We start from the raw sequence: 18,627 nt of genomic DNA, 5'->3' as shown, positions 1-18,627 counted from the left end.
GGGGGGGGCTTTCACGTGTCTGGGGGGTGAAATATGTTGGCTGGCTTCAATTTATTGTTTGGGAATTTATTAAATCCAGGATCCACTCCTGTAATTAATGATTGTTTCATTCCATTGTTGATTAATTTGTTCGATTAAATGATCAATCAATCAATTGTCACTTGATTAATTAACGCATCGATCCAATAATTGAGAGAAATTGTAATCAACTCGTTTTGTCGAAATATTTTTTTAAAACTCATTCATTGAATGTTCCAAGTGAATAATTAATTAATTTTAAGAATTCCGAGTTTTGTTATTTTCGAAAAGTCCTAGGTGAGAGGAATAAAAACTAAATTTTTTTTTACCATGAAAATGCTTTGTAAGTTGGCGATTCCAGATACGGTAGACGACTGATATGTTTCGTTAAATATTTAATCAATTAATTGTCACTTGATTAATTAATGAATGCATCCAATAATTGATATAAATGTTGTAATCAACTTACGTTGATGAAATATTTTTTTCAACCCTTTAATTAATGAGTTAATTAAATTTTTCAACTGAATAATTAAACGCAAATAGAGAATTATTTTTTCGAATGGAATAAAAAGTTTCGTTATTTCGGAATTATCTGCAATAGATTTTTTTCTAATCATTTTTATGTGTTTTTCTTTTTTCAGAGGTGAGAGGAATAAACACGAAAATGTTTTGAAAATGTGCACCGTGACCCGGAATATAAATTCTTTGGGCCAAGAACTTTATCACCAGCAGCTTCTAGTGCATTTTATCACACCACCAACTGTCGCACATCAGCGAGCCGTCTATCCTTCTCGGGGATAGCACCACGTGGTGCGGATGGGAGCGGTGAAGTGGGGAATTCTCGAAAGTGAATTAAAGTAAAGGAGAAACGCTTTTTCCGCGTTGACGTGAATTGAGTAAATTCCAAGGTGAAGGGATTAATCGCGATTTTAGGTTAATGAGCGTGAATTTTCGTTCGTTAGTTTGTTGAGAATACATTTGACTCATCCGCGAGTTGAATGCATTAGAAATTTCCAAGTCTTACCGGATATTTCAGTGAAATATTTTTAGTTGTGCAGTGTTGAAAACAAATTGGCTGAATGTTGGGAAAAGTCAATGGAATTTCAATTTTTTTTCTGAAAATTGAAGTAATGTTCTTTTTTTTAGCGACAAGGAGACGGAAATTCTGAAATTCACTTAAAAATTCGTTGGAATTTTCTTCCAAATTCCTGATTCTTCATTAATTTATCCGGAATAATTAAACTAAAATTTAGTTCCTCCAGATTTCTCTATGAAATTATGAATTTTCAATGACAAAATCCCTTGAAATTTCAGTAGAAAACTTTTATCAGTGAACAAAAAAAATATTGCCATTGATAATTGGAAAAAGTGCTCTGCCGGAGCCTGAGATATCGCGAAACAGATGGGTATCCGAAAGCGATAATTAATCACGTCGATTGATGAGAGATAAGTGAGAGGGATTAGTGTGAGAGCGGGAGAACAGGTGAATCGAGGGGTGCAAGAGGGAGAGAAAAATCCAAGAGAGAGTGGCACTCGCGTCTGCGCGTGGCTTTCAATCCCGCGCCCTCAAGGCGTTCGAGTGCTCCGAGGGGAGGAGGGAGACCCACTCGGCACTAGGTGCAACCTGTACATTTGGCCTCAGTCGGGATGCCGGTCGTGCACCCTCGTGACGTTCACTATCACCGGGATGATCGGTGAATCGAGTGTTACGGATATGAAGTCCGCGTGGATCATAATCACACTAACTATTGCCGGATGTGCATTTACGGAGATTCTACCCACAGCCGGTGAGTGATTCCTACAGAAAATAATTTTTAAAAATAATCAACAATTTTTTTTTCACAAAAAAAAATTGAAAATTCGGGAGAAAAAAATTTCAACTGAAAGAGATTTTTTAAAAACTCGTGAAGTGGAAAAATGGTTAAATTACTCGTGAAATTTTTTCAAATGAAAAAAAATTGTTGAACCAGTTGGTCTCTCCACCCCCACTGATTTCAAACTTTTCCCCTATTTGAGTGGACGAATTACCCGGTTTTTCGGGTGTTAAACTTCATTTTTTAAACGTAAAAAAATGTTAATTAAAAACTACTGCCTCGACAATTTTTCTTTTTCCTCTATTTTGCGGAATTGTTTCGGCGCAATTTTTTTAAAAGCAATCAACAATTTTTTGTCACCAAAAAAATTTTCAAACAAAAAATGTAAAGTGAAAGATAAATGTTTAAAACCCCGTAAAGGGACAAAATGATTAAAACACTCGTGAAATTTTTTCAACTGAAAAAAAAATTGTTGAATCAATTGTTCTCTCTGCCCCCACTGATTTCAAACTTTTCCCCTGTTTGAGTGAACGAATTACCCGGTTTTTCAGGTGTTGAACTTTATTTTTAAAACGCAAAAAATTTTCAATTAGAAACTACTGCATCAGAGTGAAAAAAAATTCCTCTATTTAGAAATTCTCGACAACTGTTCTTGTTCCGCTCTTTTTTCGCGCGAAACCTTTTAATGAAAATGCTACCCAGTCTGCCGAAGGATTTACCGTTTGATTGTCGAAGATCGATGAATCGCATGGATTCTCGTGGCACTGTGAATTCAAAGCCTTCCCACTGGGGCTCTAGTATACCATGTAAATTATACTCGTGGGACACGCAATTAAGCCTCGGGATTACCGTGCGTGACGTTTACCTCTCCCCCAGCCCCCACCGCCAGCCCGACGACCGCCCGATTGTCCGAAAAAGCGGACAATCCACTGAGTTCCCGAAAAAGTTTAATTTCAGTTGAAGTTCCTAGTGAATACCGAATCTCTGGACTGGAATTTGAATCTAAACTTTTTTTTATTTATTTTTGTTGAACTTTTTTTTTGGGCTTGTGCGTTTTTTATGCCGCCCTGTGGGGTACGGCAATCAACGAGCACACGAACAACGACTGGGGATGGGGAATTGAACAGAAAACGGATAAAAAAAATTATTTGAGATTATCGAATTAGTGTCAACAACATTTTCATGGGAATTTTTTGGGAATAAACTCGAGAGCGATTCATTTATTTTAATGAAAATGTTTTCATAACGTGGAATAAACGAATGATTTATTCAACCCCTTTTATTCATTCATTAAATCAATGATTTATTCGAGTGATAAAACTGTTTATTTGCAATTTTTGCGTTCATTTCAACCGAATTTCCGTTGCAATTCCATAAACTTCATCCATTCATTCATTCATTCATCCAAATGAAGGATTATTACATTTTGATGAAATTGTTTTCTTTGACATAGGAATAATGATTGAATTTCCATCTAAATTGAAATTGAATTTAATTCCATTAAATTGAATTAATTCCCTTGAATTTTTTCATCTTATTTTTTTGGCTTTTGAGTTGTTGTATCGCCCGGCGAAATACGGAATTGGGTGAGGACGAGAGGGTTGCGGGGTGAACGGTAGGTAACGAGGAGAACAACGACTGGGTTGGGGGGTCGGACAGGGGGCGGACAGCGGTTGTACCGTGTCTACACGCATCTGCACCATTGGCAGAAGGATTCTAACGAGAGATGATGCATTTGCATCAAATAAGACTATTTATTTAACATTTTTGCATTTATTTCACCAGAATTACATTCGCATTTAATGAGCTTGAATATATTATCATGACATGAAACGAATTAATGATTTGTTTGTTTATTTTTTGGACTTCTATTAATTTTCACGGAATAATTTCCTCAAAATTCACAGTTTCCACTGATTTCCCCCGAAATTTTGAATTTTCAGCGACAAAATCCCTTGAAGTTTCACCCAAAAAAAAACAATACACAACATAAATTCCTTGATTAATTGCTCTATTAAAAAAAATTGCGTATTCAAAAAATTAATGAACCCATCAAATTGCAAAGGTCCCCCCCTTAAAAAAATGTTCACAATCTCCCCTCTCCCCCAGTTAAAACACAAGCATTCCCTCATTTCTAAGAACACCCCCATCCGCCATCGTCCCTCATCAATTAAAAATCAATATATCCCCTTTGAACCCACCGCCAATTTTATTCTCAATTCTGGTGAAATATGACCGCATAAAAACCTCATGAAAGTCCCCCACAAGACTAGGAAAAAAACTTCCTCAAAAAAATGCTCTCGATAAGTTGAAGAAAGTTGGAAACAAAACCACAGGAAGTAATAAAACAAAATTTAAAAAGAACTTCAACTGGATTTTTATAATCCTCGTTATTCGCAATTATTCATGCTCCACCAGACGCTGGTACGAGATCCCCGCGAATAAATGGGGGTGGGGGAATGGTGGACTGCACTATGCACCGGGGGGGTTTGTGTTATTTCCCCCATCGAGTTCAATTGAAAATGCTTTTACCATTACCGTTGCAACGGCCGGGGTCTTCGAGTAATAATTCTGAGGAGAGAAGTGTCGGGCATAAGGGCATTGAAATACCGTAGCAGAGGTAAGCAACCGTTGCCCCTCGCAAACTGAAAGCTTTCTCGTATATTTTGTTTTATTTTATTTTTTTTTTCGCATTTCTCCTTTATCTTATTTCGCGCAGAAAAAGACTTCTACTTCTCGTCATCTCCAGCGCGTTCGAAAAAGCTGAGTGCATTTCCAATTTCAGGAATTGTCTTTCTGCCCCAGTGGCACCGTCCGGTGAAACGAGAATGACGCGAGAGCTCTTTATTTCACTCTCGATGTATTTGAAATGAATCGCGTGTGTTTAATTAAAAGTCTATAACGAGGGAAACTCGAGGATTCAACGGTTTCACATTTTTTAAATTGCAATTATGGGGGGGGGGAATTTTTTCACGAGTGAAAGTACTCGCGGGAGCGGAAATAAATGGAAAATTGGGGCAGGAGGAGGGGGAAATGAACGTATCGTGTAATTAAACAGTTTTTTGGTGTCTGTTAATTTGAGTAGTTGAGATTTTGTGAAGGGGGAGTGGGGAATGTGAATGCGAGGGGTTTTTCAAGGCCGATGATGCTGTAGGTTTATTGGGTAAATATCGCAGTTTATTTGGAGAGGGGAGATGAAGAAATTTTTGAGGATCATCGGGATGAAAAAAAAGGAAATATTGACGGAGAATGGGAGGTTGTGGGAATTTTTTTTACAGCAGATATTTTTATACGATATTTTTACAAGTCATTTCGTTTCGTAGGTTTAATTCCCTCGGAAACAATGAAAAAATGATCAAAATTATGAATTGTTAATCATTAATTATTGTTAAAAATGATTAAATTATTATTAATTTTGTGCATTCACCAATGAAATCATTGATAAATGCACAAAACTTTGAAATTCACCTTTTTTTCTCTGCCAGTTGAATCGTACATAATAGCGAATAATTTGGCTTATGAAAATGCAAAAGTAGAAAGACTTTTCCATTATATTTTCATTCTTTTACTTCGTCTTTCAATTTTCCATAATCAGATTATCGCTGAAGAATTTTTTACCCTCTTTACCGTCAATTTTTTTCCTCCCCTCGTTGGAAATTCAATCACTCGGGTTGAGTGAGAAACTTTCCTAATTTTAGATCTTTTACCGATACATAATACGACCCGGGGGAGTCCGCAGATGCACAGCCCGGTTTATTTACACCGACTGACGGGAAAATGGAATTTTCGAGTCCTTTGAATATCGACCGTTTCGGAATTTTATGATTTTTCCATGGGGTATATTTCCACTTTACTTTGCGCCCTATATTCGTCCCAATGGAATTACTTTGATCAAGGGCCTTTTGACAGGGAAAATGGATATTTTAATGCGATTGAATGTCAAATGGAAAGCATCACTGCGCGAAATCTGGCTTTTTGGGGGGAATAAAAAATTGAAAGTGCAAAAAACGTCAAAAAGTCGATAGAAGAGAAAAATTATTCCGCTGGCGAAAAATGCGGGGGCTAGGTAGGACTGATGGAGCCTCCGCAGAGTGTACCACGCTGTACCTGTCCTGCAGGCACTCGAATCGGGATTTATCAGGCCGCATTATCAGTTCAATACAGGATTTCGAGTGCTCTTGTGTCTCTCACTTGATCACACCGGGAATTTGTGACGAGTGATTCATCAATGTCAAGCGAATGAGATTTTTCCGGAGGCTAGGACAACTCATACAATGCAATTCGATGAATAAAGTCTTTGTTATCGCTCACAAAGCGTCATGAATAAGTTTCCATGGTATATTACATTCCATGGAAATTTTAAAATCGAAATTGAATTTCCAGTGCAATTTGAAATTTAATTATTCGTTTTCTCCTCAATCGCAAGAAAAAAAACCCGCACTTTTCTCTCCGAATCTTCATGAAATCCAAAAAATTCACGAATTCGTCTGCCAGCCCGTGTCACTCTCGGCGTTGCGTTGTGACAAGCTGGCGGCATTGTTTGTCCAAAGTTCGTTCCCCCTAACTCTCTCCTCTCTCCTCCGTCCGCAGTTATGCCATACCTCTGCCTTTCAATTTCAACTTGTTTCCACTCAACCCTCACCCAACACTATGAACACTACGATGAATCTGTTGGAGTAAGTCTCCGGTGGCTCAACTGTGCGCCACGAAAACTTCACTCGGTCGTTCAAATATTTAATTTAACTTCGAAATAGCATTCATTGTTACAGAGAACTAGGTATCGTATAAATCGTGCCATTTTACTTTTCCCAGGGCTGTCAGGTGCCAGACCCCTCTCTCCCTGCCACTTTCAGCTCTCAAGACTCGATTTTTTTTCCTCCCTTGCTCGGTCCTTTGATTATATCTCGGGGTAATTTATTATTTCAATTAAAAACATTCTTTAATCTCGGATAATTTCTTTTTTGTGGGTTATCGTGAGAGTTACAATTGCTTAATTAAAATTCTTGCGGTTGAGGGCAGCTTTTAATTCGAGGATACGAGAGGAGTTTTATTAACTCAGAAATGCATTTATTTGTCGTAAAATTGAATCTTTTCAATTGAAAGTCTATTTGGATCAAAAAAATATTCGTTGATATTTACAAAAATATATTTGTTTGATCTGAATGAAGACGCAAATAAAAATGAAGTTTAAGTTTGAGTAAAAAATTAAATGTCAACTAGTTGAATAAACGCGTTAAATTAGTTCGCGTAGACTATTTATATATCCACTCAATCCACTTGACATTTTCGCTCACACAGTGAAGTGTTGCCTGAAGAAACTGTGGAACCAAAACAAATGCGGGAAAATGTGAAAAAAAAATCGAGAATCAACAAAAATGAAATCTGGTCGTTACAGGAGCGCGTGTTCCTCCAGCAACGCCCTGTTATAACCTTAACACATACCGTGCTACCTGTCACGACACTACAGCAGCTTGTAGTTCGGCCCAGAGCACTGCAGCGTACACACGTATTTTTCCCCGGCTATTCTTGCGCTGCCAACGGGTCTCACTCACCATTAAATCTCGTGGTAACGCGCTGAAACCAACGCTGCCACAATTCCTCTCCCCATCTCGCTCTTTTCCTCTTTAACTTTGGAATTTTCGCCGCGAACTAAAATGCTTTGTCCAACCCCCTTTCCCCTTGCCTTCTCGATTTTTTTGGTGATGAATAAAGTTGAGAATATGAAGATAAACTACTCTACTTTTTGAAAGTGATAAAAATAATCGAGTCTATCTAGAGAAGATTAATTTTGAATTAATGGATTATTGATTTCACGTAATTTAACCATTTTCGTCTAAGTAAATTCATCAGTTTATCAATTAAAAAAATGTTGAAATGAATTCAGTAGCAAAGTGGTAAACCGGTACAAGCCAATTTCGACTATTGACCGGTTTTCAACGAATATCTCGGAATCTAAGGGATGTAGCAAAATTTTTGTTACAACCTTTTTTGTAGAGCCGATTGAGAGCTACAACAAATGTGATTACGAAAATTTCGCTATCTCGCTCAGAGTCCGAAATATTCTTCAAAGACTCAACTGGGAGATAAGTCGACTTAAACCGTCTTACCACTTCGCTACTGAATTAAATTTTCCGTGAAATGTCAATTTTATCTTAATGTGTATATGAGTAATCTGGAAGTTACTCGATAGAATTGTCCATGGAGTCGATTTTCCGGTCCTGTCCTAAACCCCAGACATTTTATTCCCAAAATATTCCCACTCTACTTCCCCAAACTCCCTTAACTACCAATTCAAATAGCCCCGGAGGCCAGCGATAAGCCCTGAATGATTGCAATGCAGAAGTGTACACATGGAAAAGGGCTATCCCCGTCCTCGGGAGTAACCAAGAAACATCCCCGGGGGATCGTTTCGCCACATTAGCAGTGCCTTAATCGCGTCTGCGATTAAGGCACCGGACGACCCTCGTAAACAGGCTAATTCGCTCCATCCGGAGACGTCCCGAAAGTAACGACGGTGCATCGGTGATGCCTGGAGAGTTCGAACTCGCCAAACCAACTGGAAAAGAGGATTTTCCGTGATAAGGGATCATCACTGAATCGTGCAGCTTGAGGGACGAGGAATATTCCAGTCACATGTTCCCTCTCAATTTCCCGAGTCATTTTTTTTCCGGGGGATTTTTCTTCCGACCGTTTACCCGGAGTCTTTGACTTTCTCAGGGCCGCATGGGGTGGGGGGAATTTGGTATTTGGTATTTTGGTATTATTAATTCATGACGAATGATTTTTCCTGTTTTATCGATTAAAAATGGACTGGGTAGAAGTATTTTTCCACTGATCAGAAGTAATTTTTTCCAGTGCAAAGATTCCAAAATAACGATTATTAATTTTTTCGGTCCTTTGACAATTAAAAAAGTAAGCTATGAGGGCCACAAATAGACAAAGTAATCAATCTCGACCCTCAACTAGGCACTTTCCAATGTCCATTCGCCGTAAAAAAATGAAAAAAATAAAATAAAAAACCAAAAAGTGGCGTATGAAACGGTTTTTTATTTTATTAACGTTTTTAAGGGACAGTAGTACAGAGGTGGACGTGATAAACGAGCAGAATGATCGTCCAAGCGTGTGTCCGATCGGCAGTCCCAAGTGTTCATCCAATTCCTGTCCTTTTATACTGCCCCACAACCTTCCACTGGAAATTTCAATCGTTCTGTACCTGGTATACAACACGCCAGCGATTTCACAGATGAGTCGTCTTGTTCCCCGTTGTCATGAAAATAAATTACATGTGCATTGTACGTCGATACAGACACTTTTTCGATATTTTAATAACGGAGTGCTGGTGCAAATCCAGTGAAATTTTCTTCTTTAGCCGCTGCGAGGGGATGTGGAATCACTCGACGATGAATTTCATATTCTGCGTTTACCGCGTCAGTTCACTCTCGTCGCATTCACTCTGTGTGAACGCAGACAATTTCAACGGTTAGAAAATATCGGGGAAAATTTCTCTGAACAAATTGTCCTCATCCTTGGGACAGGTATAAAATTTCTTCACAGTTAAAATAAACGTCTGAATTTCACACGCATTTTGAAGACATTTTTCAGACACTAAAAAACGTATGAATAAAATGAAAACGTGTCTGAATTTCAGACGAAGCGTTGCGCAAACGTCTTAATTCATGTTTGAAATCCAAACAAATTTTCATTTTATTCTGGCTGTTGGCTGTAGGCTGTCGAAAATTGAGGGGAGTCAGTTGGTTCACAGCGTTCGGAGCTAAACATTCGCCATTTCTATTCCCATTTCTCCCCGGATAACCGCATATCCTCGAAAATATACAGAAAAGCCGGATAAACGCGCGGCACTGGAGTTTTATTTGACATCTCATTCTCGAGGCCAACAGGAAAAATATTTGTCATTCTCACTCCCGTATCCACTGTTCGTTTTCTTCAGAAAAAGCGTCATCGTTGTGTATTCACATATCATTTTTACCTCAGCCAACAAATCCGTTTACTTCACTTTACCACTGACGCAAATAGTACAACAAAATGCATTTGCTGGAGTAATACGTCTTGGTGTCACCTCGAGCATTTCAAGGTCCAATGTTGTGTAGAAACTCTTCCACCGGTGGCTTTTTCGGGGGGGAAATCTAATATCTCATGCGTTTACTCCAGCCGAAATGTTTCAGTTACTCATTCCAAGTAAATAGAGGATTATTACAAGTTGATAAATTCGTTTATATGGATTAAGGAATTTTTTAGATTGAAATAACTGTCATTCAGTTTAAATTCAATAATTATTATTTGAATTCGATTTGAAATTTTTCTGTTCATTTCAATAATGTTTCAATTTTTACGAAGTCTCCATTTAGATCAAGGAAACGGTTATTCTATTTTATTTGGAATTTAATTTAATTTACTCAATTTATTTAATTTATTCATTTACCATAAAAGATTGCTAATTGATAATTTCGTTGTCTTCGTCTCAACAGTTATTCAATTTTTATTAAATAAAGTCTTTACTGTTGACTGAATTCAAATGAAATTCCATTGAAAAATTTTCTGTCCATTTCAACAATATTCTATTTTCAAATCCATAAACTCACATATTTGTTTCAATGAAAATGTTTGAATTGTGAAAAATTAATAATTCCTTCATCAAACATGAAAAATAAACTCTTTAATCGGATCAAGGAAATATTTGTTTTCATCGCGAGGACTATTTATCTGATGTGAACGAAGGCTTTATATTTCCCTGAGCTTAACAATGAACAATTCCCATGATTTTTGTTGCTGCCCCATCAACATCTGTGCAAACCGCTCATTTCCCCCAAAAAAAACAACGATCCCTCACCATCTCAGCCATTTTCTAACAAACCAGAAAATCCTTTCCACAGAAGTGCCAAAGGAACTCCCACGACCGAAAAAAACCCTCAATTCCTTTGTAACGACACTCGTCTGTACCTCAACCAAATGAAAATGAACCAAATACTCCGGATGTTCTACATGTCAGCCCTCGAATCCCCTCGGAAGGGAACTCCGCTGAAGAGCACACGAACTTTCAAACACTCGCCCAATCCCCACTTCACCCACTGAAGTTTCATCTATTTGTCTATTTTTCTGCTTTCGCGGGGGCTTTTAGTCACGACGTTAGCAACGCCCGCGCACTGGAGCTCAAAATATTTCAACTTTAAAGACGAGAGGAAAAAAAATTTCCTTTCTACTATTTTTTTTAACTCTCCCTGGATTTTCCTTTTTTCTCTCGGTTTCCCTTTTTACTACGTCATTCCTCTCAGCTGTGGATAGAGGGGGGGAGGGGGGGGGAGGCATCCAACCGCGCGGCCACCTCTTTTTCACGAAATGAACGGAACCTAGTACGTTTATTCAAAGAGATTCCTAAAGAGAATTCTCGTGCGGAGAATGTTCTTGTTTTTTTTGTCTTCGGAAAATGAGGATTAAGGGGTGAGGATGAAGAATTTACGTCAGACATTATTCTTTCGTTTTCTCATCTATTTCGTTTTCTATAAACTCGGGGGCTCCTTCGTCAAAGGGGGAGTGTTCAAGCGTGTTTGTGTTCACTTTGAGAATTGTATTTTCGTCGGAAGCACGGGATGATGAAATTCTTCAATAAATTTTCAAATCATTTTGAAAAATGCAATGGTGAAGACTTTTGACTGACATTTCCGGCACACTTAATAATTTTAATTATAGTTTCACTGAAATTTCAAGGAACTTTATCATTAAAAGTTCAATTTTTTTAAGATTGCTCAATAATGAAGTTAAATTTTTCGTGAAGTTTTTTATTTTGAATTTAATACCGAAATTCATTGAAGTTTCCGTGCAACTGTGACGCGATAAAAATTTGCGAGAAGTGCCCCGTAAATTTACGCCAAAAATTGTCAACAGCTTATCGATTGTCCCATAAATACTTCCCCATTTAAAACTTCAATCAGCAAAAAAAAAATTGCCTCCCAATCTGCATAAAATGATTAACCTCTATCATAAAAATTCTCTCTGGGGTATCTCGATTGGACAACACGCTCCACAAAACTCCAAAAAACTGTCAAACGCGATGTAATAAAGTTTGTGTGATTAAGGGTAATTGGTGGATAGATACCAGAATGCGGGAGGGTGAAGGTTCCGGTGGGAGACAAAGAGAGATGGACAGCGAGGGGGAGTGGAAGCCGCATACGAGTCTCGAACAAGAGTGATAAAATCATACAATTACGGGGGATATCGTAAAATGGAGAGCCATGAAATTGAGCGGAGCGGAGTGGCTTACGTTTTCGGGATATATAACACTGCATAGAACTGAGAGTAAAGAGGAAAGATAGAAATGTGGGTGGGGGAGGAGGACGAGGAGGAGAGGATGGTCCTGGCGGTAGTAGCCGTCACCTTAGAAGTACTCCTTTCGCGGAAAATATCGCTTTAGTTCCATCCCCAGGAGTAATATTACGACGGAACAGGCCAATTTCCTACTAATGACGCGGAAGGGGATGAAAATTCAAGGATTTTCGGATGATTTGTGGGGTGAATACTTTTTAATGGAATCGCGTGATATATTTTGGTCATTAAATTGAAATGGAGAGGGGATTTGGTCTATTCGGAGACGTTTGAGATCATTTTTAAATTCACTTTCAATACTTTGTTGAATAATATTGGAGAAAAAATTAAAATTTCAAATTTTATTCTCCAGTGTACTTGAATTTCCAGTGGAAATATGAATATTCACAACCAAATTATAAAAAAAATTGTCAGTTCATTGATAATTCAAAAATTAATTAAATTCATTTTCATTTGAATTTTTCTGATTTCCACATTTAAAAAAAATTGAACTAAAATTCACAGTTTCCACTGATTTTTTCATTCAATATTCAATGTTTTTGATCACTACAAAACATAAAAAATTTCAACATTCACATTTCGCATTCTTCATCCCTAAATTTGAATTGATAAACTTTCATCGTTAACTCAATCCTTTTTTCCGCAAACTGCATTAGTCTATGGATTTATTTACATCATTATTTTATGAGCCATAAAAATTTTCGCAAAATCGCCAAGTTCAACCCCCAGCTTTTCAATACAGTAACAACATTATCGATCGCGTTTACGATTCCCGTTCTCACACCGACTTGAACTGTTTTCGTCAAGTTTTATGCCCCAGCCCATATACATTGGATGGTTTCGAGAGGAATGAGACATGTTGCGGGAGCGAGTGAGTAAAGAGGGCCCAGGAGAGTTTTAACGACCTGCAGGTACGTCAGCTGAGCCGCGAGGAACTCGTATTGACCAACGCACTCCCCGTAATATTTGAAGAGGGAATTAAAGGAGTAGGAAGAACAGCACCTCAATTAAATATTACTGCGGGCGACTTTATGAGTTCCTTGAGCACCTGACGAGATGGAAGATTGGAAATAGTGCCGTTGGGGAGCCCGGGGGAGGCTGTATTTAAAGTTGGAGGGAGGAGTCCATTTTACCTCGGCAGTTATCGAGATATTTCGAGGGCAAATCCTGGGGGGATGAATATTCTTATCCGTATCGAGAGTAGCCGAGCGAAATAGGGCGTATTATTATAGTGATAGTGGGTATTTTCTAGTGGGAATGGCGAAAAAGTTGGGTTAGGTGATTTGCGATGTCGGAATTTGTAGGAATTTAGAATGATTGAGTGGTGAACTGGGATTTATTTTATACTGGTGAACATTTTTGACTGAAATATGCGGTATAATTTGTGAACTTTTAAGGAATTTAAACGTGGAAAATTCCAATTTTCGTGGAACAATCTGTGGAAATTGTGACGGTCAGTTCAATTTATTTAAGAAAATTAATAGAAATCGGGAACATTTAAAAGGAGATTCTTGATATTTTGCCGCTCAATAATTCGGAATTTCACTGACTTTTTACTTCTTAACATTTTTCTCTTAACGTTCTTGAGAATTTTTCTCATATTAGATGTCCCTGAAATTTTAAAGAAATTATGTCAATGAAAATTACAAATTTTATGGAAAGATGAAAATCAAAATTTCAATTTTTCTCCAACAGTACCTAAAAAAAAAAGAAATGAGCCACTATCTCCCAGAGAAATAAAATTCTCTCTTCCGATTTCTCCTCCCCCCGAACGTGATTCAATTAATTAATGAACGACTAATTATATTCCGCCATTTCCTTATTTCCAACTTCTTTCCCCTGCCCTCGGATCCGCGCGTTAAACGTGATCAAAGGCACCTGAACGTAAAATTACTGCATTTTATTGTATTTATTTTACGCCGGAGGTGAAGAAAGAGACGAAAAAAAGTCTTGAGTAAAAAGAATTACCGGTGGAACGGAGGGAGAGGGCAGTGTCTCCTCGGAATTCCTAATGGAATCGTGAAAGTCAGTGAAGTTGAAAGAACGAAGATAAGTGAATTTAGAGCGTAGCCATTCATTTCTCCCCTGAATAAATTGTCTCGGGGATATATATAACCTCACTCATCTTAGTTTGAACCAAAGATGGTGAAATTTTGGTAGATTTGCACCTAAAAACATCCACAGGGTCCCGGGAATGCTGGAGTCTTTGGCGGGAGGAGATGAACTCCAATTAATCATGAGAAAAAGAAAGGATAATTAATAATGCAACAGAATTAATAAATTGTAGACAATATAAAGGTATTAAAAACAATGGGATTAATCATTATAATTTTTCCTTCCAATTATTAATTCTTATCATAAATAGATGAATACATTTATCATTTTAATAATTAATTTTTCTCTTTTTCATCAAAATAAAAGGAGAGGAAGGAGTTTCATTTAAAATGACTCCAGTGCATGAATATTTAAATACCATGGCCATTTATATTACCCAAAGGTCACTAGGTCGTACATGTCGACTATTAACGTAAAATAAACACAAGAAATTTCCTCTTTGTGATTTGAAAACCAAAGGGAAAATAATTTTCCGAGTAATTAAATTTCTTAATTTGCTTTTTCAATTAAAAATCGATTAGATAGACTGGTCGGTAGTTTTCATTTGTAACTCAATACTTCTCTCTTATTAATTCAACAACTTTCTCTCCTCGCCCTCTAATTATTCAAATGACAACGATCAGCTTAACGAATTACGTTCACTCCAATTTCGTAGAGTTGGCACCTGTCATTATCTACATTACGAGTCGCGAAAATGAGGCGACTAATGCCGTCTCCCACTAAATTATTTTGTGATTGATTAAATAAATGAATAAATAATTAATTTCAATCCCTATCTTTTTAATTTTTATAAAAATAAAAGTAGAGTTGCCTTTAAAATGACTCCAATGCATGAATATTTAAATAACCATGGTCATTTATATTACCCAAAGGTCACTAGGTCATGTCGACTATTAACGTAAAATAAACACAAGAAATGTTCTCTTTGTGATTTAAAAACCAAAGGGAAAAGAATTTTCTGAGTAATTAAATTTTTTATTTTTCTTTTGTAATTAAAAATCGATTAGATCGACCGGTCGACAATTTCCATTTACTATTCAATACTTCTACCTTATTAATGATGTAATATGCGATCGAAAATTGATGGAATCGATCCCACAATTAATTTTAAAACTTGTCACCAATCTAATCCTGATAATTGCCGGATTGAAATTTTAATCAAAAACTTTCTCTCCACGCCCTCTAATTATTCAAATGGCAACGATCATCCTAACGAATTACGTTCACTCCAATTTCGTAGAGTTGGCACCTGTCATTATCTCCTAGACTCCTAGACCCCAATGTTCTATACATACTCCTAGACCCCATTGTCCTCCTAGACAATGTTGGCACAACTCTGCTTTTCAATTGAAAACAGACATCATCTTCAGAGACATTTGTCATGTTTAGAGGCCCTAGCACGCCATTTCTCGAGCCGCTCTTTCATTTGAGCCCAAAAAAACATTCATATCTTGTCTGACATCGCTGCTACAAACTCGGGTTTTCAACTCGGGTTTTCAATTGAAAACGGAGAGACCTAAGTAGAATTTGTCAGGTCCAATTATTCGACTCGGGCTAATGCCGTCTTTCTCCGCCTATTTATGGAGATCTTCACTCTAGGAGCTTGTCAAACGTAATTCCTTTGTGGTTGGCACCCTTGGGAATCCAAATGGGGCATTTGGTACACCGATAGTGGATTACCAGACTGGAAGATTTCAATTAGAAACCGCAGAACGAATTTCAGACTGAGTCTGATTATATCAAACGATATCGTTGATGAATTAGACCAACAGGAAGTTTAATAGTTCGGTCTCGCGAAGTGAAAAGTTTAATAAACCGAAATTATCAGTGGGTGCATCAAACGGATGTATTCAAATGAAACTCGCTGGGCGAGGACTTTAAAAATCAATATGGAGACCCGTTTTACCCCAGTACTTCCGCAGGTGTTTATAGAAAACTTTTTTATCATCACGAATTATCGCCGTAAAATTGTTAATTTCCTATTGCCAGATAAGTTCAACAGTTGCTTCGATAGTTTGAAATTTACGTGAAGAAAATTTTCAATTTTAAAATTAAAAAAATTGAGGATTTCTAAAATTTTACATGAAACTCAATAAAATTCCAAATTTTTCAGCAGCAAAAATATGAAAATTGCACACTTCCTTTAAATTTTCTATCGAAACATGAATATTTGGTGCAAAATTACCCGAAATTCTCAATTAATAAAAAATTCAAAAACACATTCACCTGAATTTTTTCGATTTCATTCGATTCATTTTCAATTAATTCTTTTCTCAATTCATTTTCGATTCATCTCTTCCTCTTCTTGAACTGAAATTCCCATTTTCCCCTAATTTCTCCATCAAATCGTGAACTTCCAGTGGCAAAATGCCTCGAAATTGCAGTCAAAAATTCTCATCTCAGCGCCAAAACATTTCTTTAAAAAAAAAACTCAACTTTCCCTCGCGACCGTCTTATCGCAGAATGCAAATAACATGAAGAGAAAGTGGGATAGATTTCTCAGACTTCCAACTGCCACCCGCACCCCCTCTCTGCCGCCCCGAAATTCTCAACTTTCTTAAACGACGCTACTTAGACGATAAATTGAGCGGCAAACTTTTTTATTCCGCCAGAATTGTTTGTACGTTGTTCCACGCTCACCCCTCCGTCCCCCGCTCACCCCCTTCAACCCTTCATTTCTATCTCTCACATTGCGCAGAGACTCGACGACTCTTGCAACCGAGTACAGCTGGAAAACTACGTCGAGAAGAGCCTCCATTATTGTCTTTTATTTTCCGTTGTTTCGTGTTCTTCTTTTCCACTCGTGCCTTGAGAATGCCTTCAAGTATTGTAGGATGAGCATTCATGAGATAATGATAGGGATGCAGATGTAGAAGAGGATTGCCTAATTATTTAGTCGAGCTGAACGAGTGAATCTCGAAACGGAAAGAATGTCGAAAATTTTGTGAGTTGTATTTCAGGACATTATGAACATGTTTTGCCGGTTAGATGTCGTGTTTTTAGGGGGAACAACGTCTTATTTAAGACATTCGAAGTTTCAGTCATTGTGAAGTTAAGCTTTAAGGTACATTTTTGTTTGTAATGTCGTAAATTAAGACGTAGTAATCACTGTTTTCACAGTACAATTGAAAATTCAGCCTTATTTGGTACTGAGGGTCACGAGGGCCCCGGGTGAAAAATTTTTTTTTTCATTTCGACATTTCTGGCGCCCCTGAGGGTTTCATTGGCATTAGAGGGGCCAATAAATGCCGAATCAACACTTATATTTAGACCCTCATTGCCTGACACCCACTTTTTTACTTTTATATTCTGACCCTAAGGTTTTCACCCCAATAAACGATTAATCTTAAATTCTCGAGTCCCGTAATTGCCCCATCGTTTAATCACCCACTAGCGTCAAATGAAAATTCAATATACGTAACAAACTGAATTATCGTCGAATAAAGTGAGGTCATGCCTTATGTAAAACGATCTCGAGACTCACGTGCATCTGTGCGTAAATCTCTGGCCCATTAATTAAGACATCTACGTTGCATCGGACCTTGTAATTAGATGCAGTTAATAGTTACCGGGGTAATGCGAGGGACAGAGAGGGGAGAAGTCACTGGGCGGTTCGAGGGGGAGCAGAAGGGAAGCCGCGTCTTGGCTGGAAGTGAAACTCCCTCCTCGGTTAATCCCTTGGAAGCGCTTGACAATATATGCACGGGGATTGGTCCCGGGGCTCAACTGAAGTTACCTGTCTTCGGTAGCCCTGATTTGCTTTGCAGAACTACCTCTTACTGTATAATTAACCTATTCAACAAAAGGAATAACGATTTTATTCCAAGCGGTGCTAAAATGTTGAGTTGGTCCAACGGTGATTAAGCCATTTCCCGGGGGAATTGGCCGGTTGAAGTCTCACGATTTAATTGGTAATTGTCTGGCTTGAGGTGCAGGCGAATGGCTTACGATGTACAGGATTTTTTATCGCGATGATAAAATATACCCTCTTTTTTTTATATCTTTTTCTTTTTCTCTTTTTCTTTTTTTTTTTTATATTATGACCCTCTTTTTTTAACCCTAACATTCTGACCCTCATTCCTTCACCTTTACATTCAGGCCCTCAGTTTTTCACTCTAATATTCCAACCCTCATTTTTTAACCTACACTTTTCGACCCTTATATTCTCACACTCAGTGTCTGACATTATTTATATTACACTTGAGAGCGCTTGTTGCAACCCGAGCTCATACGAAATAATCATCCTCGAATTGAATCAATAGTCACCCTGAACTCGCAATTGAAAATTAACTAATGATTCTTAATTAATGAATTTCCAACTCTTCGCATTTGAAAAAAA

General features: G+C 37.6%; 1 protein-coding gene across 1 annotated transcript in view; it reads left to right on the top strand.

The window, feature by feature from the left end:
* Positions 1–1,664: 1,664 nt before the first annotated feature.
* LOC107038585 (opioid-binding protein/cell adhesion molecule homolog) overlaps positions 1,665–18,627 on the top strand; it is a 67,097-nt gene continuing 50,134 nt past the window's right edge. Inside the window, exon 1 of the mRNA XM_015257768.1 lies at positions 1,665–1,808. Coding sequence (XP_015113254.1) covers positions 1,709–1,808 — 100 coding nt within the window. The 5' untranslated portion in view covers positions 1,665–1,708. The remainder of the gene's footprint in view (positions 1,809–18,627) is intronic.

The sequence above is a fragment of the Diachasma alloeum genome, unplaced genomic scaffold (assembly GCF_001412515.2).
Source record: "Diachasma alloeum isolate Michigan unplaced genomic scaffold, Dall2.0 Dall_scaffold_00285, whole genome shotgun sequence".
NCBI lineage: Eukaryota > Metazoa > Arthropoda > Insecta > Hymenoptera > Braconidae > Diachasma > Diachasma alloeum.
This window is presented reverse-complemented; position numbering and strand designations above follow the sequence as displayed.